The 27,900-nt window shown below is 41.8% G+C and overlaps 1 protein-coding gene across 2 annotated transcripts in view; it reads left to right on the forward strand.

Moving 5' to 3' along the window:
- Positions 1–27,900, forward strand: part of LOC142374067 (corticotropin-releasing factor receptor 1-like) — a 125,954-nt gene that overhangs the window by 12,962 nt on the left and 85,092 nt on the right. Inside the window, exons 2-4 of one of the 2 annotated variants that reach the window (XM_075457574.1) lie at positions 2,208–2,295; positions 5,772–5,831; positions 6,117–6,242. In XM_075457574.1, the coding sequence (XP_075313689.1) occupies positions 2,208–2,295; positions 5,772–5,831; positions 6,117–6,242 (274 nt within the window). Of the gene's footprint in view, positions 1–2,207; positions 2,296–5,771; positions 5,832–6,116; positions 6,243–27,900 lie in introns of those variants that run through there. The other variant, XM_075457575.1, reaches the window with a different exon arrangement.

Consider the following 27,900-nt stretch of genomic DNA (forward strand, 5'->3'; position numbering starts at 1 on the left):
TTTGACGAGTAAATGAACATTACTTTGGCTCCGGCGGGAGACTGCAGCTGATTCCTGGTGTTGAAACACCTGAGGTCAGCGGGGCCGAGGTGTAACCCGGCTCATTGTGATCCGTTTGAACCAAACGGATGATATTAGAGTCGTTCCTGCTTGTCATAAAGCATGTTCTGCGTGCTTCCTAGCAGCGATCAGTGCCCTCCAGAGAAAAGTCCAACACAATCCCTCCCTTTTTGTGCCAACCTTCCTCGTTTGAACCGCTTCCAGCCGCTGTTTTCAGTCATCAGTCCAAAGGAAATCCGTTTGAGATCAAAGTGTGGATGAAATATTTATCCAAACACATAATTCCACTTTGCTGTCGCTCCACAAACTACAAATGCAGGTTTCCGTGTTTTCCCTCCTTGTGTGTGAATGGGGGGCCATGTTATCTAATGTTGTTGTTGTGGTGAAACAGAACTCGTGTCACATGAGACCCGGCTTACAGAGGATGCTGCAGTGTTATAATTATGTGCATTTCTTAATGTTTTTCTTCCCCCACAGATCCAAAGTAGGCTGACGGCAAGCAACAGAAACATTTAGAGTTTGAACGTTTCCCCCCATTAAGAGGTCACGTCTTTGCTTTAGTAAACATGAAAGCGCGTTGATGACGGCGCTGATTACAGACCACAAAATGCTCCTGATTTAACTGCGAGGGGAGCCGTTAACACACATCTCAGCTTTATTCTGCCCAACTCCATCTACCATAGATGAAGGAATTAAAGTAGCGGGGGGGTGCTGTGTGGGTCTTTAGGGGTTTCTGTAGGGGTTTTCAGGGGTTTTCAGGCGTCTTTAAGTGTCTCTTTAGGGGTCTTCAGGTGTCTTTAGGAGTTTTCAGGGGTCTTTAGGTTTCTCTTTGGGGGTTTTCAGGGGTCTGCAGGGATCTTCAGGGGTCTCTTTAGGGGTCTGCAGGGGTTTTCAGGGGTCTTTAAGTGTCTCTTTAGGGGTCTTCAGGTGTCTTTAGGAGTTTTCAGGGGTCTGCATAGCCTGGGAATTCCCATGCTGCTTTGCGCTCGATTTCATTCTCACTGCAAAGTCAGCCTGGAAACCACCGCCCTTATTTTTGCCAGAGTTTGGGAACCAATCACAGAACGGGGGGGGGGCAGCAAGACGATGACGACGTCTATGCGCTACACCGAAGCTTGTAGAGTGTTAATCCAACATGACAGCGGACACAACGTTACCGTTCAATGCAGCCTTAGAAAGTGTTTCGGAGTAGATTCACCCTGGGGTCATTTGAACCGTGACATCCAGCCAAGTAGCCCACCCGAAGTTTTTTCGATATTGGCTGAACATCAGCTGAGTTACTGAGTTATCCCAAATAGCTTAGTACAAGCGCTAATGGACCCTGGCAGTATCTCCAAAATTACCACACTAAAATCACATGCCATGACACCAAACTTCTACAGTAGTACAAATATGGTCTGTACTCACAAAGCGATGCATTTGGAAGTTTGTACATAGTCCAGGAGTTTATTATTATCAACACAAGCCTGATAGCTTTTCTGCTGCTAAAGCTACGTCGACGTCACTTCTGGGAGCTGGGAGCTTCAAAGTAAGATGAGGGTTGATCTACTACTGTGGACAACAAAGCAAGGCTGCTCAATTTCTCCATTATTAAAATAAATTCACAACTCTACAACATAAAAAATCATGTAGAATATAGCATATAGGCCTACTTTGTTGTCAATTTAAGTAGCTTAGAGCGCAAGTTTACTTTTATTTTCCATTTTTTTCTTCCTCGTCGAATTTCTGTCCTCATCTGGTATAAGTGATACAATTGGCTATGAATCGCGCGCAAAGCAGCATGGGAAATACCAGACGTCATTTGATAGACATTCGTAGCGCCCAATAAACGTCTCTAGGCATTCGTAAACCACGCCTCAAATACGAGAAAATGCACACCTAGTTCCCAGACCACCATCTCATCGAGATGTGGACGCGTCAGCCAGGCTATTAGTAAACATGAAAGCGTGTTGATGACGGCGCTGATTACAGACCACAAAATGCTCCTGATTTAACTGCGAGGGGAGCCGTTAACACACATTTCAGCTTTATTCTGCCCAACTCCATCTACTATAGATGAAGGAATTAAAAGGGGGGGCGGGGGGGGGCTGTGTTAATATTTGATTGTGCGAACAAACCTGACCCGTGTGGCTTTCCTCTGTCTGCAGGTGTGTGCCGTCGTCAGCCTCCTGCCGCCGGCCTCCTTAGCAGATCTGACATGTGAAGCTCTGCTCCTGCTGTCAGGAAATGTTTCGTGTAAGTTGGACACAAACGTCGACTCCATGTTTATCACAACAGCACAATCTTTTCCAAAGGTTTTTTTCTTTTTAAAGGCTTTTAAAAGGCTGTTACTTCCCAACCTGTGTGTTCGAGCGGCTCCTCTGTTCCCTACACTTGTGAGATCAAATTGATTTTCAGTCTTTTTACATTTCATGACCGCAACCGCTAAATGCCAAAACCTCATCCTCAGTCACAACTTTCCCTTGTGGATATTGGAAAACTGTCTTTTTGCATTACTCCCTCTCATTTCAGACCTCACAAGCACAGTAAGAGCGGGCGAACGAACCCTTCAAATGCACAAAGGATGATGTTTTTGTTATTGTTCCAGGTTTTACTCATAAAGATCTCTCAGGTAGCTCCTAATGGGGTGATAATAATCCCCCGCCGTCATGCTGCGATAGTGATAACTGCTAAAAAACCTCCATTAGTGCTGAAGTTAATGATGATTTTATCTGTTGAACCTGATTTCATCCAAGAAATTCCCTTCACGCATTTAAAACCAGCAAATTTCCCCCCCTGGAGAAGCCAGAACCAGAGGTTGGTTTGGCTCTTTTGTTCCATTAAACCACTAAAACCAGTCAAAAAATCTAAAGCAAACACAAGTCCCTTCAGCTTCAATGTGAAATAAATAAAAAGGTTGCATTCCTTAATTTTTTATTAAGGAAACAAGACTTTTGCACAGTTTTGGTGACGCTCGGGGCTTTTATTGTCCCCCTTTGTCAGTCGTGTAAAGATAACACAAGCAGATAAGTCCTCCAAACTAAATGTCAGCATGGTGGTTTATCAGTGCCTTTCTGAAGCGACCCATTTTCTGATTTAACGCCCACATTGGCAGGATTACAGGGACATCAAATCCTCCAAATTAAACCACACAATACAACCCACTGTGCACCAGAACCATGCCGAGACGCTGTGGCTAAAGCCTCCCGTCGCTGTCGTATAGGCCTGAATATCTACGGATGAAAATAGATGAAGCAGTTTAACCCCTTTCCACCTGATTTAAATGTCTCGTGTGTGATGAAATCCACGTATCACGCTCAAATGATTGTGAGTTTCCATTGCACTGCAGCTAGAAATAAACCACTTGGCCCAAACATCGTGACTTATGCCAAGAAGCTTAGGCACTATTAAACTGCTGGTAACCTTTAAAATAAGAAGAAAACACAGCAGAAATAGAGTTAAGTCCTGAATGAGTCCCTCCATTTGAGATTCGAGCAGCTTTATTCCTTAAAAATATGAAAATTGTTCGTTTTAGGCGTCAGTTTTCTGTGCTTTCTGAGGACACGTCTTCATGTTTTTCTCATCACACACGTGTGAAACACACTGTTTACAGAAAAAGGTTTTCCAGTGTCTGCAGGGGTCTTTAGGGGTCTTTAGGGGTCTTTAGGGGTCTTTAGTTTTCCCTTTAGGAGTCTTTAGGGGTCTTTAGGTGTCTTTAGGTGTCTTTAGGGGTCTTTAGGGGTCTTTAGGTGTCTTTAAGGGTCTTTAGGTGTCTTTTAGGGGTCTGCAGGGGTCTTTAAGGGTCTTTAGGTGTCTTTTAGGGGTCTTTAGTTTTCCCTTTAGGAGTCTTTAGGGGTCTTTAGGTGTCTTTAGGTGTCTTTAGGGGTCTTTAGTTTTCCCTTTAGGAGTCTTTAGGGGTCTTTATGTGTTTCTTTAGGGGTCTTTAGGGGTCTTTAGGTGTCTTTAGGGGTCTTTAGTTTTCCCTTTAGGAGTCTTTAGGGGTCTTTAGGTGTCTTTAGGTGTCTTTAGGGGTCTTTAGTTTTCCCTTTAGGAGTCTTTAGGGGTCTTTATGTGTTTCTTTAGGGGTCTTTAGGGGTCTTTAGGTGTCTTTAGGGGTCTTTAAGGGTCTTTAGGTGTCTTTTAGGGGTCTGCAGGGGTCTTTAAGGGTCTTTAGGTGTCTTTTAGGGGTCTTCAGGGGTCTCTTCAGGTGTCTTTAGGTGTCTTTAGGGGTTTTCAGGGGTCTCTTTAGGGGTCTCTTTATGAGTTTTCAGGGGTCTCTTTAGGGGTCTCTTTATGAGTTTTCAGGGGTCTCTAGGTGTCTTTAGGGGTTTTCAGGGGTCTTCAGGGGTCTATAGGGGTCTTCAGGGGTTTTCAGGGGTCTATAGGGGTCTTCAGGGGTCTTTAGGTGTCTTTAGGGGTCTTTAGGGGTCTTTAGTTTTCCCTTTAGGAGTCTTTAGGGATCTTTAGGTGTTTCTTTAGGGGTCTTTAGGTGTCTCTTTAGGGGTCTTCAGGGGTCTTTATGTGTTTCTTTAGGGGTCTTTAGGGGTCTTTAGGTGTCTTTAGGGGTCTTTAAGGGTCTTTAGGTGTATCTTTAGGGGTCTTCAGGGGTCTTTAGGTGTGTCTTTAGGGGTCTTTTGGTGTTTCTTTAGGGGTCTTCAGGTGTCTTTAGGGGTCTTTAGGTGTCTTTAGGAGCCTTTAGGTGTCTCTTTATGGGTCTTTAGGTCTCTTTAGGGGTCTTTAGGTGTCTCTTTAGGGGTCTTCAGGTGTCTTTAGGGGTCTTTTGGTGTCTCTTCAGGGGTCTTCAGGTGTCTTAAGGGGTCTTCAGGTCTCTTCAGGGGTCTTCAGGTCTCTTTAGGTGTCTCTTTAGGGGTCTTCAGGTGTCTTTAGGGGTCTTTTGGTGTCTCTTCAGGGGTCTTCAGGTGTCTTTAGGGGTCTTCAGGTCTCTTTAAGTGTCTCTTTAGGGGTCTTCAGGTGTCTTTAGGGGTCTTTTGCTGTCTCTTTAGTGGTCTTCAGGTCTCTGTAGGGGTCTTCAGGTGTCTTTAGGGGTCTTTTGGTGTCTCTTTAGGGGTCTTCAGGTCTCTTTAGGGGTCTTTAGGGGTCTTCAGGAGTCTTTAGGGGTTTTCAGGGGTGGAACTGCTAGAAATAAACCACTTGGCCCAAACATTGTCACTTATGCCAAGAAGCTTAGGCACTATTAAACTGCTGGTAACCTTTAAAATAAGAAGAAAACACAGCAGAAATAGAGTTAAGTCATGAATGAGTCGCTCCATTTGAGATTCGAGCAGCTTTATTGTTTATTGTTTATTGTGAAAATTGTTCGTTTTAGGCGTCAGTTTTCTGTGCTTTCTGAGGACACGTCTTCGTGTTTTTCTCACCACACACGTGTGAAAAACACTGTTTACAGAAAGAGTGACGAAAGCATTGAACGGAGAACGGAGTGTCACCTTGTACCCTCACGAACATCCTTATTTCCTGACTTTTTTTTATCGTAAATTCTCTTGAGTTATTACAGAAATAATGGCCCGACCCTCAGGGCATGTCTGGATTCATATTTGCCCGTACCGTCCTGTTATTGCTCCAGGAAAGGGTCTGTCACCAGTGTTTACCGTTGCCCTTTAATGCTCACCCTTTTGTAGCTGTTAAGCTGAATCTAATGAGATTTTCATAGCCCTCTTTTAAAGTGTGCAAATTAAGATGGAGTTTGCTGATGAAGCCGTCTCTCTTGATTGCAGTGCAGGCCCTGGCCGCCTCCTGGAACCAAACCCTGAGCAACGCCTCGACCCAGTGGAGCGGTGAGTCGGACTCGTTGCTGCTCTCAGATGTGTGAAACCGATTCCCCACGCAGCCACTACAAAGCAAAACTCGCTGTGGAATACCACGTGAACTCAGAATATTAAGACTTAAGATCAAAGACGAGAACAATGCTGGAAATAGATCCGGCACCAGCGAGACGCTCAGCTCTGCGACACAAAAGCGCAGGAGTAATCATTAAAACCACAAACTCGGCTCCACGCTTTATTATTAACCTTGGCTGTATATATCGGTACGTTTCTGACATTTCTTCCCTCATGCCCCAGGCTCAGGAATCTACTGTGACACGTCCATCGATGGCATCGGCACCTGCTGGCCCAGGAGTGGCGCTGGCCAGATGGTGTCACGGCCCTGTCCAGAGATGTTTTACGGCGTCAGATACAACACCACAAGTAAGTCCCGCCTGTGGAAACCAGGCACAATAGATTAAAAGCTAGATTTAATTCCACCCCGCTCAACCCATCCCCGGGCAAATCCTGTTTGTGCAAACAGAAATTAGCATGAGCGAGCAAATTAGCGAGAGATGTGGAAGTGTAAGCAAAAAAAAACAAAAAAAACAGAAAGCCATGTGTGTATGAAACGGGATTGTTGCAGATAATACAGCATGAAGGGCCCGAGGACAGGAGCTAAAGTCAATATGACACCCACTGTGAAAAGCTGCTTCTATCAGGACTTAAATGGTGAAAGTAGGAAAAGATAATATCTCAAAATGAAAGTGGAGTCACTGCTGTATGAAATGCTAAAGCCTGTTAAATCTCTGTGGTCTCCACTTTTTATTTCTGCTTATTGTTGTGTTGGAAAATTAATCAAAACTGTACTGAAAGAAGTTTTTGTGTGCAAACCACGGAGTGAAAATCTCCTGTAAAATTGGTAAATAATGTTTTTTGTTTACATTTACCAGCTTTTGGCAGTGATTCTGGTGCTCCTGGAGATATCTGCTGAGTTGTGAACCGTCACAAAAGCTGTTTTGAGTTCTCTTTTTATGCGTCTCAAACTGTACATGATTCACTTGTGTCGAAGTCAAAGTGAAGGCCGGGTTTGATCATGATGGGTTTGCTTATTGTTGGGTTTAAACTCACTGGAAGATGTAAGATGAAGGAAAAGGAACAAACATTAAGACTACTAAGAGCCCAGCGTTGTCTTTGTTTCGCCAAAGCTAGCTAGTCATCTGGCCAATCATAACTTGGAACTACATAAGATTAAGAAGGTGACCATGGCTAGTCATTAGCATGCTAAGGCTAGTAACCAACTAGCTCACTGGAAGATGTAAGATGAAGGAAAAGGAACAAAAATTAAAACTACTAAGAGCCCAGCGTTGTCTTTGTTTCGCCAAAGCTAGCTAGTCATCTGGCCAATCATAACTTGGAACTACATAAGATCAAGAAGGTGACCATGGCTAGTCATTAGCATGCTAAGGCTAGTAACCAACTAGCTAGGCCTAAAATGTCAGCGTATATTTGCATTTCTGTGGTAAAACCAGTCGCCCCTAAAGTTGGAGTCTGGCCATATCGCAACCTTTATGGTAAATGCGTTTAAAATGTCGTACAGCAGTCTAACTTTCAGGGTTAGCAATTTATTCTGATATTGTTCAGTTGTCATTGATCAGATGAGATATCTTCAGCAAAGATAGCCTTCACTGTTTTAATTTCTCTTTAATTGCTCCATAAGAAATGGTCTCTAGTTGGAAATACTTGTAAATGGCTTCAGTATGTGTTGATTTATCGATGAATTTTGATTACTATGGTGGCTTTTTGAAATTTGAATTAATCGAAATCTAAAATTCCTGATTTGCTAAACTACCAAATTACCTACAAGCAACAGCCGTACTTGTATTTATGCTAATGAGCTAATTTTGATCTGCTAACTTGCTAAAACAAGACGATTAACAGGGAAAATGTTGCATCTACTGAGAGTGGTTTAACACTGTTAGCATGCTAATATTTAGTATAATGAATTTTTGGGAAGTAAATATTTAAATTTCAATGCTATTGCGCTAATGCTAATAAGGGAATTTTGACTTCCCAACATACTAAACTTTAGAAAGTGATCATGGTAAATGTTGCACCTGCTCAGGTTTTGTGTTTTAGCTGTTTTTTGTTAGCATGCTAAAATAAGCATTTATTTAAAATCTGTATTGATAATTTTTTGGGAAGTAGACATTTAGGTTGATAAGCTGTTGCATTAATGCTAAAAAGGAAATTTTAACTAACATACTAAACTCAAAACGCTTGTTAGCATGCTAACACGAGCGTTTATTTAAAAACTTGAATCAGTATATCTTTTTGGGAGCATAAATTAAAAGTTAAAACACACAATTTATAAAACCTGTGCTTTTGTTAATGCTAGTAACAATTTTCTCCTGGTAATATATGAAACAAAGAGAAATGTTGCTCTTTTCTTGGGAAATGTTGACATGCTAACACGAGCAGTGACCTGCCTAAAGATAAATTTGGAGAGCAAAATGTTATGTTGCTACGTTGGAGTTGTTTTGAAACAAGTCCTTATTTCTGTATCCAAAAGTTGTGGGGCAAAATTAGTTTGGAATAGTGTTTGAATTGTTAATATACACTCAACTTTCCCTTTATTTTAGCTCTGATTTCAGGCCTTTTAGCTGTTAAATGAGCCACTGTCCTCACTGGCTTATCTAACTGTGTATCTTATCTGTTTGGTGCTCTTTAGAAGTGGCTTTTTTAGGCTTTTTCTCTGAAAACAGCCGGATGTGGATGAAAATAAATATCTTGAGGCCACGTAGAGTGAAAGAAAACTGTGAAGCTGAGGTCCAGTTGGATAAACAATGAGCTGAAACTCAGTCTGAAGCTGTGAGGCTTAATGTAGCTGCAGTGTCAGTTGATCTCTCCGAACACAATGTTTTAATGGAAACTTATTGCATTTCCATCAGGGCTTCTGTAGTTTTTTTTTTCATGGGCTGTAACTTTCCCTTATGACGCTGAAGTTATGGTTTCTTAAAAGCTTTTCTCCTACTTATTGGTTTGTTTGTTTACATGTTTATTTTTTGTCTCAGTAAATATGCGAGTGCTTCCCAACTGGCCTTTTTCAGCTGTCTTTCCTTTGCCAGATGTTAGCTCAGCCATTAACCTCCTTTACCCTGGAGTACCCTGTTCCCTGACTGACTGTGTTTGGTACATGTAAAATGCTCTAATAACTCAAACTGAAGTAAAAGTTTATGTCAACAAATTTGCAAGACCTGTAACTGTGAATTCGTCTAAGAAGCTGATGTTTAAACAGAATCTTTCCGGCCGTTTGAGAAGGATTAGGATTCTCCCAAGTGTCTTTTATCCGCACGGCCCAAAGTTGTCCAGATCTGCTGACTATATTTGAGATGGTTTACAGGTTGAAGGGTTAAAAATAGCCCAAGGCTTAAGAGGTTAAAACATTTAACAGCATGTACAGTCAGTGGAGGACAAAGTAAACAAAAACCTGTTGCAGCTGAACAAGATAAAAAAGCCTGAATGAGCTGCATGAACCTACGTTTAGAGTAATTATTTTAAAAGCAGGCAGTTCAGAGTGTAAAAGCAGCCTTTTTGTGGTGTAATTTTTCCGCGCCGCATCGGAGCTCAGCTGAAACTTGCAGAACATTTTGAAAATGCTCGCCATTCCTTCCCTCGGTGGTTTGTTTACATGACGTTTGCCTGATGCTCCTGTTCGGTCAGCTGTCAGTCAAACTCGCAGCATTACGGGAAGCCTGAGGTAGCGTTAATAACTTACAACTGTTAACTTAGACAACATTTGGGTTAGCAGGGTTCTAGGTTCAATTCCTGGCTGGGGTGGGTGGAGTTTGCATGTTCTCTCCGGGTACTTCCTCCCACCATCCAAAAGCACGCATGTTCGGAGCCCCGGGGGAGGAAAACCTCGGGGAAACAAACCAGGGTGGGTTTCTCGTTGCTTACGAGAGGGAAAATTCCAACAAGAATGTGCTGGGCTCCCGGCGCTTAACGGCAGTACAACGCAACTACGTCATGGAGACGAACGAGAAAACAGCAGCAGACATTTTGTTTCCTTTTAGTAGTTTAGATAAACCCCTGTTTTTGTAAAGCCAGCGAAGCCTTTAAATGTGGGAAGAGTACGACAGGAAGATCACCGTCAACAAAAAGTCAACGTTAATTTTAGGGCTGGGCAACGATTAACATTTTTAATCTAATTAATCACATGATTTCCCTGATTAATCACGATTAATCGCATTTGTACGCAGAATCCAAAAATGAATCCAAAAGTAGCGTATAGCCTTTAGCATTTAGCTTTATTTTAAATGTGCTGCCATATGAATGAAAGTGCCATAACATTTGTTGTGCAAACACACTTTTAACATCAGCATCTTTCTGTAGTTTTTATGTAGAAGCCTCGCTCCACTGTCTGTTTCCTTGAATGACTTGCTGCTATCAGTTGTGTGTTTTGCCTTTAAGTGATATTTTAGACTGGAACTACTACGCTGAGAAGACAATTCAACTTGGCAGTGTTCACAGATGACTTTGGTTCTGTCGACTCCGCCGTCTGGAAGAACTTTAACATGAAAATGGCCGAGTAAAAGTTCCGTACCCTTCTCCGTGTTTGGTGGATCCGCCGATTACTTTCTTTTCCTGTTCCGCAGCAGACATCAACAGACTTTTACAAAATAAAAGCCTGTGAGAAACAGACTTTTACAAAATAAAAGCCAAAATAAAATCCCGGTTCGAGTCCCGCATCGGACGGCCCTGTGCTGCATGTTGTTCCCCCTCTCTCTGCCCCCTGCTTTCTGTCTCTCTGAACTTTCCTATCCATTAAAGGCACAAAAGCCCCAAAAAATGATAAATAAAAAACTGCATTAATTCGTGATAAAATATTTATCGGCGTTAAATAATTAACGAGTTAACTTGCCCAGCCCTAATTAATTTAGAAGATGTTAAAACCAAACTGTGTCTGACTCAGTTTTGTTTGAAGATTCCTCAGAAAAACTGCATAAATTCCTCTGTTAAAGGAGCCCGATGACGCCAACTGTCACCACGTTTCACTTCCTGATTCTTACCAGGCGTTTTATTTCTAACTTTAACTTTCGTGGCCTTCGTGGCAGATCTTAGAACAGAGCGAAACTGTGATATTCAAGACAGAACCAGAGCTGAAGACGAGTGTCCTGCTGAACAACAGCTTCTCTCAGATGAAAACAGATGTTTTAGAGCCATCTGCCCCATTATGTACGCCTGCTTGTTGCTTCATGGTTGCGCACGAGCCAAAAATCCATCGTGCATGTGTCAGAACACACAAACAAACACAAGTGTAGCCACACTGAGAGTGTAGATATTCTGCATGTTGCATTGTGATCAGGGCTGTGAGACTGAGGCCTGGGCGAATAGAACCGTATCTGAGCCCAGTTCGGTTCCCTGAGTGAAACGTGCATTAACATCAGTCATGCACAGCTACCTTATATCCACCACTTTGTTCTCTGAGGACGTACGTGGTGGTTTAGTTAAATAAATGTCACAAAATAATGAAAATGCCCTTTATGGTTTCTTACAGCTCAATGTGACTCATTTTGTGCCAAATTCAGGTATTCAGTTTCCTGTCATTAAAGTTTTCTTTTTTCTTTCAACTCTCACAGACCTACAAGCTAAAACATATGAGATGTATTAGTTTCTGACGTGATTTCAGCGCTACAGACTTTCCACTTTCCGTATTTTCCAGAGTTCAAGTCGCATCAGTCAAAAAGTGCGTCACAAAGAGGAAAAAAAACATGTATAAGTCGCATTTATTTATACATTTATTTCACAAAATCCAAGACAAAGAAGAGACATTTAATCTGGAAAAGTTATTCAACGACACCAGGGATGTCCAAAGCTGTCCTGCAGGTTTTAGATGTTTCCCTGCTTCAACACAGCTGGTTCAGATAAACGCATCATCAGCAGAACTTCACAATCTTTTGAAGAGATGAGGCCAAAGGAAGATTCCAAGAAAGTCAGCTTTCACAGGTTCAGGACGTGTTATCAGTGTTTGTTAGATATAGAAAAGCTTAAAGGGACAGTTCGCCTCCTTTGACATGAAGCTGTATGACATCCCATATCAGCAACATCATTTCTGAACATCTTCTTACCCCCTGCTGCGTCCTGTGAGCAGAGTTCCAGCCTCGTTTTGGTGTTGATGAAGGTAGTCCGGCTAGTTGGCTGGGGTTTAAAAAATAAAGCGTCTTGTCAGACCTCACAATCTCTTGGTCCTATTTTCTCTCCCTTCGTATCACTGCCTGCCGCCGCCTGCCGCGCCTGTTACGGTGTTTGCTACGGGGCAGCCGGCCGCGTGGAGGCCGCAGAGCGAAGCGGTCGGTGCGGGGGTGTAGGGCTGGACCACAGCCTGGAGGTATGAAGGAGCTGTTCCTTTCACTGCCCTGTAGGCCAGCACCAGAGTCTGATTTATGGTCGCCTACGGAGAGCCTACCAGAAACGATCCCATTGGTTGTTGGTAGGTACGGTATCCATGAAACAATCTGAAACTCCTCCTCCTAATTTGCATATTTAGGCTTGGGGAACTCAACTATTTACCCTAACCAGGTAGTTTTGGGTTCTAAACCTATGTTAGAGCTGTTGCTGCCTAAAGGTAGCCTGGCTGACGCGTCCACATCTCGATGAGATGGTATTCTGGGAACTAGGTGTGCATTTTCTCGTATTTGAGGCGTGGTTTACGAACGCCTAGAGCCGTTTATTGGGCGCTACGAATGTCTATCAAATGGCGTCAGGTTCTTCCCATGCTGCTTTGCGTGCGATTCATAGCCAATTGTATCACTTCTCACTTCTTCACAGCAGAGCAAATACATCCTTCTTGGCAATGAAATCTTTCAACGCCAAACGTTGCTCTTTTTTAAAAGTAAACTTGCGTTCTAAGCTACTTAAAACACTTTCTAAGGCTGCATCGAACGCTAACGTTGTGTCCGCTGCCATGTTGGATTAACACTCTACAAGCTTCGGTGTCGCGCATAGACGTCGTCATCGTCTTGCTGCCCCCCCCCAGTTCTGTGATTGGTTCCCTAACTCAGGCAAAAATAAGGGCGGTGGTTTCCAGGCTGCCTTTGCAGTGTGAATGAAATCACTCGAAAAGCAACATGGGAATTCCCAGGCTAGCCTAAAGGATGATTTATGGTCGCCTACGGTGAGCCCTCGCCGTCAACGGAGAGCCACCCTTTTCCGGTTTAGCTCCTTCCTCTTAGAACAACAACGCCGCCATTTTTGAAAGAGTTTGCTGTGTGCCGGTCAACATTTGGTCAAAATTATTTGCATTTCAACTTCAACAAGCTCCAACTCCAACAGCAGTCTTACTCTCTCGGTCGCCATCGTTCACTGTGAGGAGTGGAACGGAGCCGGAAGGTGAACAACCAATCTACAACTTTCACCATAGACGTCGCGAGATTGGGTCGTCTAAACGTAGCGACGCCTACTGATCGGGAGTTTAACTGCCTTGGGTATCCGACATCCCGACGTAGAACTTAGAAAGGACGGAGACAGATTGACGATAGCGACGGAGAAGCATACCGAGGCCTTAAAACTGGATGCTGCAGCTACAGGGAGCCGGTGTAGAGAGCGGAGAAGGGGAGTGGTGTGGGAGAACTCGGGGAGGTTGAACACCAGACGAGCAGCAGCTTTCTGAACCAGCTCCAGAGGTCTGATGGCAGAAGCCGGGCGGGAGAGGACGAGAGCCTGGATGAGCAGCTGGGCTGCCTCGTCGGGGAGGAAGGGGCGAATCCTCCGGATGTTGTAGAGGAGGAATCTGCAGGAACGGGTCACTGATGCAGGAACGGGTCACTGGTTAGCTTCCTTTGTTAGCACAAAGAAGCCTAAAGTGTCCTTTAGCAATGTTCTCTCCTTTCATGTCAGTCAGTATGACTTAACATTTAAAACCATGTTAAATTATATATATTTTGATATTTTTGTCATAGGACCAGGCAAACTATGAAAAAAAGTGCGACTTACAGTCCGGAAAATATGGTAATCAAGGACTTTAATCTGAGCATTCACACATCATTTAACTAGAAAAAGACTTAATGATTCGGTCTGCTGCACCATTAAGGCAGGAAGAAGGAAAATGCTGCTGCTTTGTACTGTTGTCCATGCTGTGGTGCATCTCCAGGCTTTGCTGCAGGACCGTAGGCTCGTTTTGTCTTTTGTTTAATAAAGAAAACTCATTTTGAAAACAGAAAAACATCTGAATGAATAAAAAATGCTGCAAAGAAACCGCAGATGTTAAAAAAAAACAATTCAAGTACTCATTTAAAGCTAATTCATAGATGAGAATAACTACTTTGTTGGAATTTGATGATTAAAATGAGTACAGCATTTTAAAATGAAGCGTTATGTTCCTTTACAGCGCGATGATGAATAATTAACTTCTATTGAAAACTTCTATAATTAATCAGATTCATGTTTATTTAATGGTTCCATTTAGGATGCATGTTTAGGGTGAATCTTTTGAATATAATTATCCACAAGATCCTTAGAAAGTCTGTGAGGTGTGAAGATAGATAGATAGATAGAGAGATAGATAGATAGATAGATAGATAGATACTTTATTGATCCCGAAGGAAATTCAAGCATCCAGTAGAAGACATAATAAAGCAATAAAAATGTTTATACAATTATAAACACTTTAAAAACAATCTAAGAATTTAAAAAACAATTAAAAAAATATAAAGTGACCAGAGAAATATAGCTGGTCCAGCTCTCTGAAGGGAATCCACACATACAATAAACACGATTAACTGAATGTAAGAGATGAAAGCGAATGTTTGTCCCCCCCCCCCCCGACCGACTGGACCCGGAGGGGAGCCACTTGGGAGAGAAATGGAGCCGGGTTGTAATTCAGCCAAAGCTCAGCAGCAGTTTGACCCTGCTAGGTCTGTTTCACCTTCAGGATTAAAGTAATCTCCACACCAGCGTGGCCTAAAGAAGCCCATCAGCTGACTCCAGCGGTGAAGGTCAGCGGCAGAGGAAGTGATGCTGAATGAAGCTGCTGCTGTGGACCGTCAGTACATGTTGAAACGCTCTGATATGAAGACCTAAAAGTGGTCCTGCTTTAAATCTAAGGAGCATTTTCAGCACAGATTCATTAGTAATTCTGCTACTTTTTTTCTGCTGTACTCTTTGATCAAACAAACAAAACTTCACCCTGACTTCTTCTTCTTCTTCTTCTTCTCGGCTTGAATAGCGACGCTTTAATCCATTATTTCCACTCAAGGTCCCACACTCTTTGCTCTGAGCCCGACGTCGCAGATTGCTTGAGTGTTGTGTCATTAAGGACACTTAGCACAAGGCTGCAACACTTCTTTCTCACGGTGACGTCATCACTCTGAAGAGCCTTATGAAACTCAGTCAGAACATTTTCACACACAAGTTTCTTTGCATGAGTACCAGATAAACAAATTCTGTTCTCGTCAGTTACAGCTGCTCTGAGTTATCTCAGTAAATGTCAAATCTGTGAAGAGGAATAACAACGAGAAGACAGATTAACAAAAAGACTTTTAACTAGGGCTGGGCAACGATTAAAATGAATCCAAAAGTAGTGTATAGTCTTTAGCATTTAGTTTTATTTTAAATGTGCTGCCATATGAATGAAAGTGCCATAACATTTGTTGTGCAAACACACTTTTAACATCAGCATCTTTCTGTAGTTTTTATGTAGAAGCCTCGCTCCACTGTCTGTTTCCTTGAATGACTTGCTGCTATCAGTTGTGTGTTTTGCCTTGAAGTGATATTTTAGACTGGAACTACTACGCTGAGAAGACAATTCAACTTGGCTGTGTTTACAGATGACTTTGGTTCTGTCGACTCCGCCGTCTGGAAGAACTTTAAAATGAAAATGGCCGAGTAAAAGTTCCGTACCCTTCTCCATGTTTGGTGGATCCGCCGATTACTTTCTTTTCCTGTTCCACAGCAGACAGCAACAGACTTTTACAAAATAAAAGCCTGTGAGCAACAGACTTTTACAAAATAAAAACCTGTGAGCAACAGACTTTTACAAAATAAAAGCCTGTGAGCAACAGACTTTTACAAAATAAAAGCCTGTGAGCAACAGACTTTTACAAAATAAAAGTCAAAATAAAAACCTGGTTCGAGTCCCTAACCAGATAGCCCTGTGCTGCGTGTTGTTCCCCCTCTCTCTGCCCCCTGCTTCCTGTCTCTCTGAACTTTCCTATCCATTAAAGGCACAAAAGCCCCAAAAAATAATAATTTATTTTTTTAAAAACTGCGTTAATGCACGATAAAATATTTATCGCGTTAAATAATTACAGCGATAACGCGATAATAACGATTTAACTCCCCCAGCCCTACTTTTAAGGTTTCTTTACTTCTGAGCTCATATCACTCCTGCCGGTTATACGGCTCGGTTAGAGCTGCCGTACCTTTGGTTGTGATGCTGCACTGCTCCATCGATTTGATTAATATCGGAGCAACTTTATCAATAACTAACCGTCTGTTTTACCTGTTCATTTGATCACTGTAACCTCCAACACTTGAGTGCACGACATCCGTCTTTGCATGTTTTAGATGATCAGAATAACAATAAAGAATCCTTCTTTTACTGTTATAAAGCTGTAATTTAAAGGATCACCAGAGGATGCCATTTTATCGTGGGATACAACAACACTGTTGTATAAAACAGATCTTCGTCTGAACCCTGCGCATGCACAGCTATAATCTGTTGTCATGCTTTAGAGGCTGACAAAGACACCTCCAGACGCCACCAAAAATGTCAAGAGACAATGTGGTGTCATGTTTCAGGACCGATGTGTACCCAAACGCAGCAGTACCGCTGGAAATGATGGCATTGTTGCGCAGTATAGCTCCCGTGCGAGAACTATTCTGTCCACATGCCGCGACGTATGTAACGGCCACACAGACCACCGCCGTCTACCTCATTCTGTGATGGTGCGTTATCATGATCTACCTCCACCGTCGCCATGTTTGTTTTTTTGTCTAAATCTGACATCGGAACTCGTAAGTGAACTCTGAACTCTTCACTGCCCTCAGGTGGACGTGTTGCCTAACAACCACGGCAACGTAAAGCACTCATTCAATTCAATTAATTTTCATTTATATAGTGCCAAATACAACAAATGTCATCTCAAGGCACTTAGATAATAAAGTCCAATTCAAGCCAATTGGAATTCAATTAATTGTAATCATAATTATCCATAAAATAATCCAATTCGTTCATATAGAGCCAATTCAGAAACTCATGGGAGTATGTGGGCAGTGACGCTCGACTGCGTTTGAAACGTACGTAAAGGGAGCATAAATGAGCCTTAAGGGTTCATTTAAACCCGAACGTCGACGCAGTTAAGCAAAAGCAAACTGGACAGAAGAAGAGAAATAATCAGTTATTTCTAACCACAGTGAAGCCAACTCTCCTTCTGTCTCCATCCTGTTCTTTCTCTGACCTCTCTTCAGCAGTAAAATCCGATCTGATGTTTATTCTTGTCCCGACGCTTGCTTGTACATTTTTATCTCTTCTTCTTCTCAGACATTCTGTTGCAGATCTTTGCTGCATTTGTATTGGCAGCGGTGTCTGTTTTTCTTGTTGGATTTATTTATTTATCATGGTGAAAGTGTGTTTTTGTTTCGTTGCTGATGCATGACGTCGTACTTTAAAACAAAACGGCCGGGGAACCAAAGCTTTTGGTCCGGAAACGCACATAATTAAGGTTGGTGCACTTCAAAATGTGTCAGAAGCACATAGGCTGTGTTCGAAACCGCATACTTCTCCTACTACTCCGACTACTCCTACTAACTTTTTGAGTTAGTATGCGAGTTTGAGTAAGCGAGAAGTTCCCGGATGCATACTAGATTCTCTGAAATGTTGGGTATGCATCATGAGGTTACTCCTCATACTCAAACTACCCAAGATGCAACGTAACGTGACGTCGCCGATCGTCATTTCCTGCCAAAACGGTAGTTTCAAGCTAGCTACAACGAGGGTAGGTTCACTTCCTGTTTTCAAAACAAAAGCACCAATTGTATGGTAATGGCTTTCCCTATGATAAAAGACAACGGGTATTTTATTTTGTGAAAATAACCGGAAGTGCGTTGCTCACTGCGGCTAGCTTTAGTAGCGCCAAATTTGTGGGAACAAAATTGTAAACAGCCGCTATTTTGTCAGGTTTTCAACACGTTGGGGATCTAAACGACTACTTTCTCGCCTGAAAATGTTTCAAATGTTGCTAAAGTTTACAGAGTTTAGAGCTTAAGGGAAATCAGCTTCAGGCCGGCTGATTTCGGCTCGGGCAGGAGCGAAATGCATTGTGGGTAAACGCTCTGCATACTGTCTGATCGATGAGTATGTAGTATGTAAGTATGTAGTATGTAGTATGTAGTATGTAGTATGCGGTTTCGAACACAGCCAGAGTTTACACAGTTTTACTTCTCCAGCGTTGCTTTAAGATTATTTCAGCCGTTGCTTTGGCGCCCCCTGTGGCCTCTGGTGATATTTCACGATCTGAAGCCGATCAGGGTTTCAGTTACGTCATCACGGGAGCGTGCGAAATTCAGCTGGTGGGCAGGAAGCTGGACTACAGCATAGCAACAACATGGAGAATATGGAGATGAGTGAATATTGTAGTGGTTTGGAGCCGGCACATAGGGAAAGGTATTTGGCGTTAGTAGGGAAATACATTGGGCGTGACCCATACTTAATGAAAATGTCCGAATTTTCGCAAAACCGGAACGATTTGCCGAAAATAGAGGCTGTGGACATGACGAGCTACCTGGTTCTCCAGACGTCTTACTACACCAAGCAACAGATGAAGGCCCACAAAAAGTTTGGAAGCATACAACTATTACCACAGCGGATGGATCAGCAAACTCGTAAAACGTCTACAGAATGATTGTGTTTTGGTGTTGGCCAGGGTAAGTTTGTTTTCTGTGTTGTTTACGGTGCATTATCCCAATGGAAAATGCAGTGTGTAGTGCAGGGCTGGGCAGTAAAGCAGAACCTAACATGTTGAATGCCGAGCTGTGAATGCTGGCACTCATGGTTTGATAAAATGCCGAGATCCAAATATCCAAATGCTGACATTGTCTCTTTGTTAGCCTCATGCACAAGAGAGAGAGAGCGAGCGATTCTGTTATCAAGAAGCTAATGTGCTCTGTTAGCACTTAAGCACTTCGTGGATACTACTGAAACGTGAAGATTGTGACGACGTGACAAATTTGTTTTGTTTAGATCAACCACTCTCAGAGATCGCATGAAACACCGATAGCGGTGTCTTAGCTCTGTGTTTTGGTAACCCAGCTTGACCGTCGGAGCCCAGTCCACTGACTCAGTAGCTAACAACGCGCTGGGGCAGCCTTCAAAACAAAGCCCAAACGTAGCCCGTATTACATTACTGTTGATTGGCATTTAACAACATAATACTTTACTGCACTACTACAAAACTGTTAGATTTCGCGCATACCTTTGACGAAGTGGTCACCGCAGACACGAGCATTTGCAGATTCAGCTCCTCCAGTCTGTAAACGTAGGTTAACTATCCACTTTTTGCGGCGTTGTTCTGTGAGTTTTTTTTCCATTTCTCACCTCTATGGGCGATTACCTTCGGTACCCGATAGTAACCCTTTCCCTTCTCTCAGTTAGACCGATTGCTACATCCAAAAACGGCACAAAACTGAGGCATTTTGGGCAAAAAGTGGCAGACAAAACACAGTGTTTTCAATGGGATCCAGCTCAGGTTGCCCACCACCTGGGTTCGCGCGCTTAGAAAAATACGGAAGTGACGTCAAGTGAAACCCTCCTTCTGCTCCGAGCCTTAAAGGGACATTCCGGCATCAGAGCAGGAATATGGACCACGAGGAGCGGTCGCTTTTATGATCGGCTCCTGGGACAATAGAACTAGTTTTACCGCACGTCATTTAACTTTATGTTCTTCTATGAACTGATTGAGTTATAATCATTCCTGAGAGAAAGTTCAGCCTCTACATACTCAGACAGGTTGAAGGGAAAACAGGTTTTTGTTTGAGTGTTTGTTTTAGCGTCCTCTGAAATGTACGACTGCCTTTCTGCTTTATTATTAGATATTATCAAACGTGACGCCTAAACTGAGTTTATTTTAGATTATATGCTGTATACCAGCAGTGTCTGCCAGCGTCTCTGATTCATAACTCAAATAACAGCAACAAACAGCTTATAATTAACTGAATATCAGCTGAAAATCAGCTTATTCTGAATTAATTTGAACAAACTATACATCACTTAACAGCCATATAAATCATTTTAAGAGAGCATTAACAGTCCCCTACCTTGTAATAAGAGTGACTGGCTACACAATAAAACATGTTTCTTGCCTTTTCTATCATGTAAAAAAAGAAATACATGCCCGGTAATATTGTTGTAATGTTTTAAATACTTGAACGCAGTTTTTCTAGAGAATATAATTGTTTTGTATATGGGATTATCGTCCATTGACTCTTTTGGGCTTTCACATGCGCGAGCATACCAACAAGAGGTGAGTGACATGCTGTTTATAAAGTTGTTTTGTAACGTCCCCATGCCAGTAATGTGAGAACCATGCATATGGTTTTGATGGTAAGGCTTGTGACTTTATTGTCGGATGGTTTATAAAGTGGTGTGACGTTTCTGCTCTGTGCAAGTTGTTGTTTTACGTGGAAGGTTTAGCACTTGCCCCTTAGCCACCACGTATTAGCCTCGCATGACAGGGTGTGCGAACAGAGCGATCTCCACACAGGGAGCGCAGATTTACACCTCTCTGTGTCCTACTATCAGTATTTGACAACCTCTAGCAATGGAAATGCGCTTCAAATGCCCCGGAGTTCCCCTTTAAATAATAAAGTCCAATTCAAGCCAATTGGAATTCGATTCATTGTAATCATAATTAATTATAAAATAATCCAATTAATTCATATAGAGCCAATTCAAAAACAATTTCCTAGCTAAGGAAACCAACAGATTGCACCGAAACTTTGTCTTCAGTCCAATCTCCTGAGCGAGCCTGAGGCGACTGTGGAGAGGAACGACTCCCTGTGGCTGCAGAACCAGCCCAGATCATCAGCCCTCCACCACCGTGCCTGACAGCTGGTGTGAGGTGTTTGTGCTGATGTGCTGTGTTTGGTTTCCTCCAAACGTGCTGCTGTGCATTATGAGCAAACATCTCCACTTTGGTCTGCTCTGTCCAAAGGACAATGTTCCAGAAGTCTTGTGGTTTGTTCAGATGCAGCTTTGCAAACCTAAGCTGTGCTGCCATGTTCTTTTTAGAGAGAAGAGGCTTTCTCCTGCAGCCCTTCCACACAAGCCATACCTGTTCAGTCTGTTTCTAACTGTGCTGTCATGACCTTTAACCTTTAACATGCTGACTGAGGCCTGCAGAGTCTGAGATCAAAGTTTCATGATCAGTTATTCAATAAATTGGTTAGTAAGGGTGGACATGGTCTGATTTATTGGTTCTGTTGGCTCACCAGATGTTTTCTGATGTGTAAAACCTTGGAATTGAAAGATGGTTTTCCCTCTTTCTCACATGTCTGTACATGTATCTCTCGGGGCTCGTTTTTAACGTCATCACTGCTCTAAAAACTGCAGATTCAATATGTTTGGTTCCAGATCGGATAAACAGATAAGTGAGAACGCAGTCGCAGCATCTCGGTACGTGGGGCCTCACAGTTAATGTCGGATGACAATCGTTTCAGTTCGAGGCGACAGAATGACACTTCGAGCCACGAGGACATCTTGAACATTTAGATTTTTTTTACAGAAAACATTTCGTCAGCTCTTCTTGACGGAGACGCTGGATGGAAAAGAGTCACCTGCAATTTGGCAGCGCTTAGCAACGTGTGAACCAAAATAGTCACTGAGGAATGTGGAGATACAGGCTGAACAGGCAGCAGCTGAGTCGTTTCCACTCCATTTGTTTCATTGCCAGCTGATTTGCTGTCACCACAGATAAGGTTTCCGTGTACTCCTATTGTGCTCTAATGTCTTAGACTAAGTGGAGACTAAGTTGGAGGAATATCTGCTCTTCACTCGTACGATCTTTCGTCACATGAGGCTGCAGAGTTCAGCTGTGTTTATACAAAACAGAGAGAGTTCATGTTCTGCTCTGATCCTAAAGAGAAAGAGACACATTTGTGCTCCTGTTTTTATGTGTTTCTGCCCTGCAAAGACAAACAAAGACGCCATGAAATGCAGGAAAGCGTGTCAGTGTTTTAAAGTAATAATAAATATGTACTGAAACACAGGTTTTTATTTGCAACCACCAGTCTTCTCCCAGTCACAGCCATCTTTGTGCCTTCTTTTCCGCTATAATTTTATCATTTGACAGTAAATTATAAACCCAGAACTAATGAATAATCACAGATGTTCTGTGCAAATGGACACTGACTGATTTCTCACCCTAATTATTGCACATTTTTGATGGATCCTGATCGTATTACAGCTTTAAATGGAGACAAACACACAAAAAGGGGGAAAATAGTGAGGAAAAACCTAAAGATTGACCTTTTTTATGTGTAATTAAACATGAATAAATTCATTAGCATTAATCACAGTGATAAGAACACAATTTAAATCTCATATGTTGCAGTTTATGACTAAAAAAAGGCACCTATTTGTGTTCATATTTATAATTTTTTTCTCACAGCAGCTTTACTTTTAGAGGAAATGATCAACTATTTGACTACAACGAATGTAATTGCGTTTAATTAGTTTTTTTTTTACTAGCATGAAACGTTTAAATCGTCCGGAACAATTAAGACACAAATTGAAGAAGCTATATTTATAGAATAACTAAATCCGTTAAAAGGAAATTTTCTGAGCTGTAAACAAAATCCTGCTCTTGATGGATAAAGTACTTTTTATCGTCATGAGGCCAGAAGAAGATGATGTGACAGAGACTGCAAATATAACTAGAAAGAGCCGTTCCTGCGAAACAGCAGTGAGAATGCTTATGAGCTGAATGGGGATAGCTAACAATGCTAAAAAAGCTGAAAATAGTTCAATTTTAGCAGTAAAAACTGTTGCTGAGGTATTGGTTGAAGGGATTTTGTGATTTTTGTGTACTACCAAACTTAACATTGGAGTTAGTCAGAGAATTTGAGAGGTTGATCTCGGTTCAAGGCTCATAGCTGAGATTCTGTAAATGTGAGCTCTTTAGTAGTTACATTGGCTGAAAGAGGACAAATTTTCCTACATTTTAAGGTATAATTTATTAAACTGTATGAAAGTTAGAGGAATTTGTTTGAAAAAAATGAAAAATTTGAAACTTATCAGCACGCACTCAACTGTGTGCTCATTCATAAAAATCAAGAAGGAGCAAAATGTTCATGTTTTTGAAACTGTCATATTTCAAAATTGGCTGAAGACTTGAAAAAGCTGAAACAATTGGTAATAGCTGAATGTCTTGTGACCCATTTAAAGTTTGAATGGTGTCTGTAGCTGAAAGCATGCAGAAGTAGTTAGGTTGGATGATTTGGAAGAGCTGAAAGCAGTTTCCACTCATTTGAATGACGGGAAAATTTGAATAAAAGTTGAATATCTTAAAAAGTGTAAAAGTTAAAAACACCAAAAATGATAGCAGGAATCTGCTGAAAGAGCTGAACGTTTTGATACCAAAATTGTGGAAATAGCCGAAAGTATGCAGGAGTAGTTAGGTGCCGAAAACTGTCGGAATAATAATAATAAAGAGAATGCCTAAAAGCATTCTCACTATAAATGCTCGATTTATCTTTGCTGTCTGTTTGCATCCCCGATAAATGCAAGAAAAGAAGAAGAGGAAGGCAGAGGTGGAGATATTTGGGGTGTTTTTTTTGCTTTGGACGGTTGCTAACTTTCTATTTGAGCCATGATAAGAGCCGCTTAAATGCTCTAAATGCAGAGAAAAGGAGCTTCAGGGCGGCCTTAATTACCTCCTGAAACATTCTGTATGAAAAGAAATGAGCCATCACTGTAAAGTCTCCTTTTATTAATACATTAGATTACTCACCTCGATGCTGAAGTGATGTTTTCAAATGAATTTCCATGTTGATGCAGACAGTATGAAGGGAAAACACGCAGCAGAAGGTAACTAATGCAGGTTTTATGGCCGATTATGCTGTGACCGCAGCGGGGCCACATCACAGCCCGGCGTGAGTGAAGTCAGAATCTATTTGTGGCTCGGTTTTGTTTTTCCTAAATCAAATGTTCCATCAAGGTCGACACACAAGACGTCGTCCTCTCTGCAATCGGATCAAATCCTCGGACTTTTTGGTCATTTCCACCACGAGAAGCTTTTTGAAAATGAAGTTTTAAATGTGACGCATGTTGGAAAAAAGATATCTGTTCTCTTTTCAGGCTTCATGAACTTTACAAAATTAGGGATTCAGCAGATATATAAACCCGTTTCTCCACGTATGGGCTGAAGAACGAGTGTTTTCAGATGAGGAATATTCAGATGAGATGTAGCCTGCTAATACATGGAGATATACGTGGATTTTAGACCATAAAAGGGAGGAATATAAGTTTGAATTTCAATCAAAATAATAAAAGAAAGTCTCCAAACTTCTCTGAAATGGTACATAACCAGAGGTGGGTAGAGTAGCCAAAAATTGTACTCAAGTAAAAGTACTGTTACTTCAGAATAATATGACTCAAGTAAAAGTAAAAAGTAGTCATCCAAATAATTACTTGAGTAAGAGTAAAAAAGTGCTCGGTGAAAAAACTACTCAAGTACTGAGTAACTGTTGAGTAACGTCTGATTTATTTGTTAACACAAGCATTCAATCAGACAGACAAAAATACTAAATAATCATCTTTAGGCAAATTAGAGTTCATCCAATTGATAAAATAAATTAAAATTAATTACAAAGTAGCTTAAATTAAAATAATCCAGGTAAATTCAAGTATTTCAATACAAAATAAAAGAGACTTAGGAAATGTTTAAAACATATGTAACCCATATGTAACCTAAAAAACAAACATTCACCTATCCATGGGGGGAAAAAACGAGTTTAGGAAACTTAGCGCTACATGTTTCCTCAAGTTAGATGTTGAGTTTCTGCTGAAATGTGCGTTTGTTTTGGTTGACACAGAAGACACATAATGTAGCTGCTGTTTCTCACTCTTTGTAAGGTAAACATGCTTTCAGTATGAGGCCTCGTCTGCGTCTTCATTTCCCACCGTTGGTTCTGACATTTTTCATCTGTTTCTTTGTTTGTTTGCTACGACTGCTAATGCTAAAGCTAACCCGTCCCGCCGCTGAGATCGAGTACGGTCACGTGACCAGACTGCACGGCTGCGTCTGATTGGTGGAACACAGTCAGGTGGTACAGCCTTTGGCGGAAGTCTCTCTCTCTGTCAGAATAAAACATTAAAATGAGGCGTACGCGGGGGGATAAAAATAATGAGGCGTAGAATACCAAAGAGGTAAGAAGAGAAGTAACCAGCTCATTGTAGCCTAATGTAGCGGAGTAACAGAGGACAGTTTCTGCTGCACACATCTACTCAAGTAAAAGTAAAAAGTATAGTGATTTAAAACTACTCCTACAAGTATAATGTTTTCAAAAACTTACTCAAGTAAATGTAACTCGTTACTACCCACCTCTGTACATAGCTGACAAAGAATGTAAATGATGTGTATTTTAATTGGAAGTTTGTTTTAAGCATTTATCTCTGTGTGTGACATAAATCTAAATGACAGAAGCAGTCATATACGTGTCATGCATCCTGAAAGACAAACAGGGATGGATATCTAGGTCAGAGATGGAGCAGAAAGTGGTATCAGGACCGTTATAAGTGGCGTCAGGTGAACACGGGGGCAGATCGGTGAGTTTTGAGTGCGCTCTTAAAAGCCTGAGTGGATGTAGCCGCTCGCCTCAGATCCAGAGGGAGATTATTCTGGAGTTCACGTCCCTGAGCGCAGAAGTCAATTTGCCCAGAGTTGTTTACACAGAAATAAGGCTGAAGATCTGGAGCAGATTTCTGCCACAGATCAACTCTCCAGACTTAAAGACCCAGAAAATCATCTTAAATTTGATTCGGAAAGTTACAGCAGAGAGGTTGAGAATTCTTGTCTCCGCGCCCGTTACAGAAAACACGATTAAAAATCAGAACAAACGACGTTAAATCGGCTAACAAACGTGTCCTGAAATCGACCTATTTGCATGTGACAGCCAGACGAGCTGCAGCTGGCAGGTTGGTGCAGGACGTCTGTGGCAGATAAACAGGTTGTCTTTCTGCTAAAGTAAATCTGACATCTATCGTGTGAAAGCTGTGAACGTGTCCCCGTCCTGAATAGCTACACTTCCATGAATCAGCAGCGCGGCAGCGGGCTGGACTTCCAAAATTAGATCGTTACAAATCCTCCAGTTAAGTTGCTCAGCCAGAGAGAAGGAGCGGGTCTGCATGGTTCCACTCGCTGCACATTTTGTAATTCATCAACCCGATTGCAGCAGAAATCATGAATAAAAAGGCCGGCTGCGGCGTTAACCCCTGCTGGAAAGTAAACTTGGAAACTAAAGAAGTCTTATCGGGGTTATAAATGTGGGTTTTTTTCAGCCGTACAGCCACAAAAACCACACGAATGAGAAATTCACAAAGCAGAACCGTCCGCATAATGATTTAAAGTGGTGGAAGACGGTGGCAGAAATACTAGTAGACGAGTTCTGCATGAGTTATGATGAGCTGTGGTTTGGGATTGCATGAGCCTGCCCATGTGTTCTTGGTTAAGAGCTCTGTGAGTGTTGATTGAGTCTGTGTAGAACGTAACAACTCGATCTGAAGGATATTGTGCTGCAGAGATGGGACCAAGTCACAAACGTTTGAGGTCCCAAGTCTTAGCTTTCAAATCTCAATTAAGTCCCAAGTCTTAGCTTTCAGGTCTCAATTAAGTCCCAAGTCTTAGCTTTCAAGTCTCAAGTAAGTCCCAAGTCTTAGCTTTCAAATCTCAATTAAGTCCCAAGTCTTAGCTTTCAGGTCTCAATTAAGTCCCAAGTCTTAGCTTTCAGGTCTCAATTAAGTCCCAAGTCTTAGCTTTCAAGTCTCAAGTAAGTCCCAAGTCTTAGTTTTCAAGTCTCAAGTAAGTCCCAAGTCTTAGCTTTCAAGTCTCAAATAAGTCTCAAGTCTTAGCTTTCAAGTCTCAAGTAAGTCCCAAGTCTTAGCTTTCAAGTTTCAATTAAGTCCCAAGTCTTAGTTTTCAAGTCTCAAGTAAGTCCCAAGTCTTAGCTTTCAAGTCTCAAGTAAGTCTCAAGTCTTAGCTTTCAAGTCTTAAGTAAGTCCCAAGTCTTAGCTTTCAGGTCTCAAGTAAGTCTCAAGTCTTAGCTTTCAAGTCTCAAGTAAGTCTCAAGTCTTAGCTTTCAAGTCTTAAGTAAGTCCCAAGTCTTAGCTTTCAGGTCTCAAGTAAGTCCCAAGTCTTAGCTTTCAAGTCTCAATTAAGTCCCAAGTCTTAGTTTTCAAGTCTCAATTAAGTCCCAAGTCTTAGTTTTCAAGTCTCAATTAAGTCCCAAGTCTTAGCTTTCAAGTCTCAAGTAAGTCTCAAGTCTTAGCTTTCAAGTCTCAAGTAAGTCCCAAGTAATTTTTTCTTGGTCAAGTCAAAGTCAAGTCACCTTATTATTGCAGTTTTACCTGCAGAATCTGATCTTAATAAAGTGAAAACACAAAGATATAAGTAACTGTCAGTAAACATCATTGGCCAATGTGTCCAACCTGTCCACCCCGTATCATATCAAGCTAACGTTAGCTAACTACCGACTAGGCTAACAGGATAATATTAGCTAATTTGACGAGCACTTACTGGTCAGAATGGATCTTCAAATGACGAACAAAGTTGGAAGTTGTTGTCTGGCTGTCTGAGATGTTGATGCCGCATGTCTTGCACTGTGCAGTTCGTCTTTTGCCGAATCATAACGGTTTCACTCACTGTTTGAGGTTCAGACTCGTGTCGTTTTAGTGTTGGAACATTCTCCACTTTTAGCTTCAGTCTCTCTGCAAAGCGACCCAAAGATGACTTACCGACGCCAACGTACGGTGACTTTCAACAGTCCAGGTGTGAGGAAACGAAAGCACGAATCAGCATTTCTTATTCCGATTTGAACACCATTTGAATGA

This window comes from Odontesthes bonariensis, chromosome 23 (genome assembly GCF_027942865.1).
Source record: "Odontesthes bonariensis isolate fOdoBon6 chromosome 23, fOdoBon6.hap1, whole genome shotgun sequence".
Lineage (NCBI taxonomy): Eukaryota > Metazoa > Chordata > Actinopteri > Atheriniformes > Atherinopsidae > Odontesthes > Odontesthes bonariensis.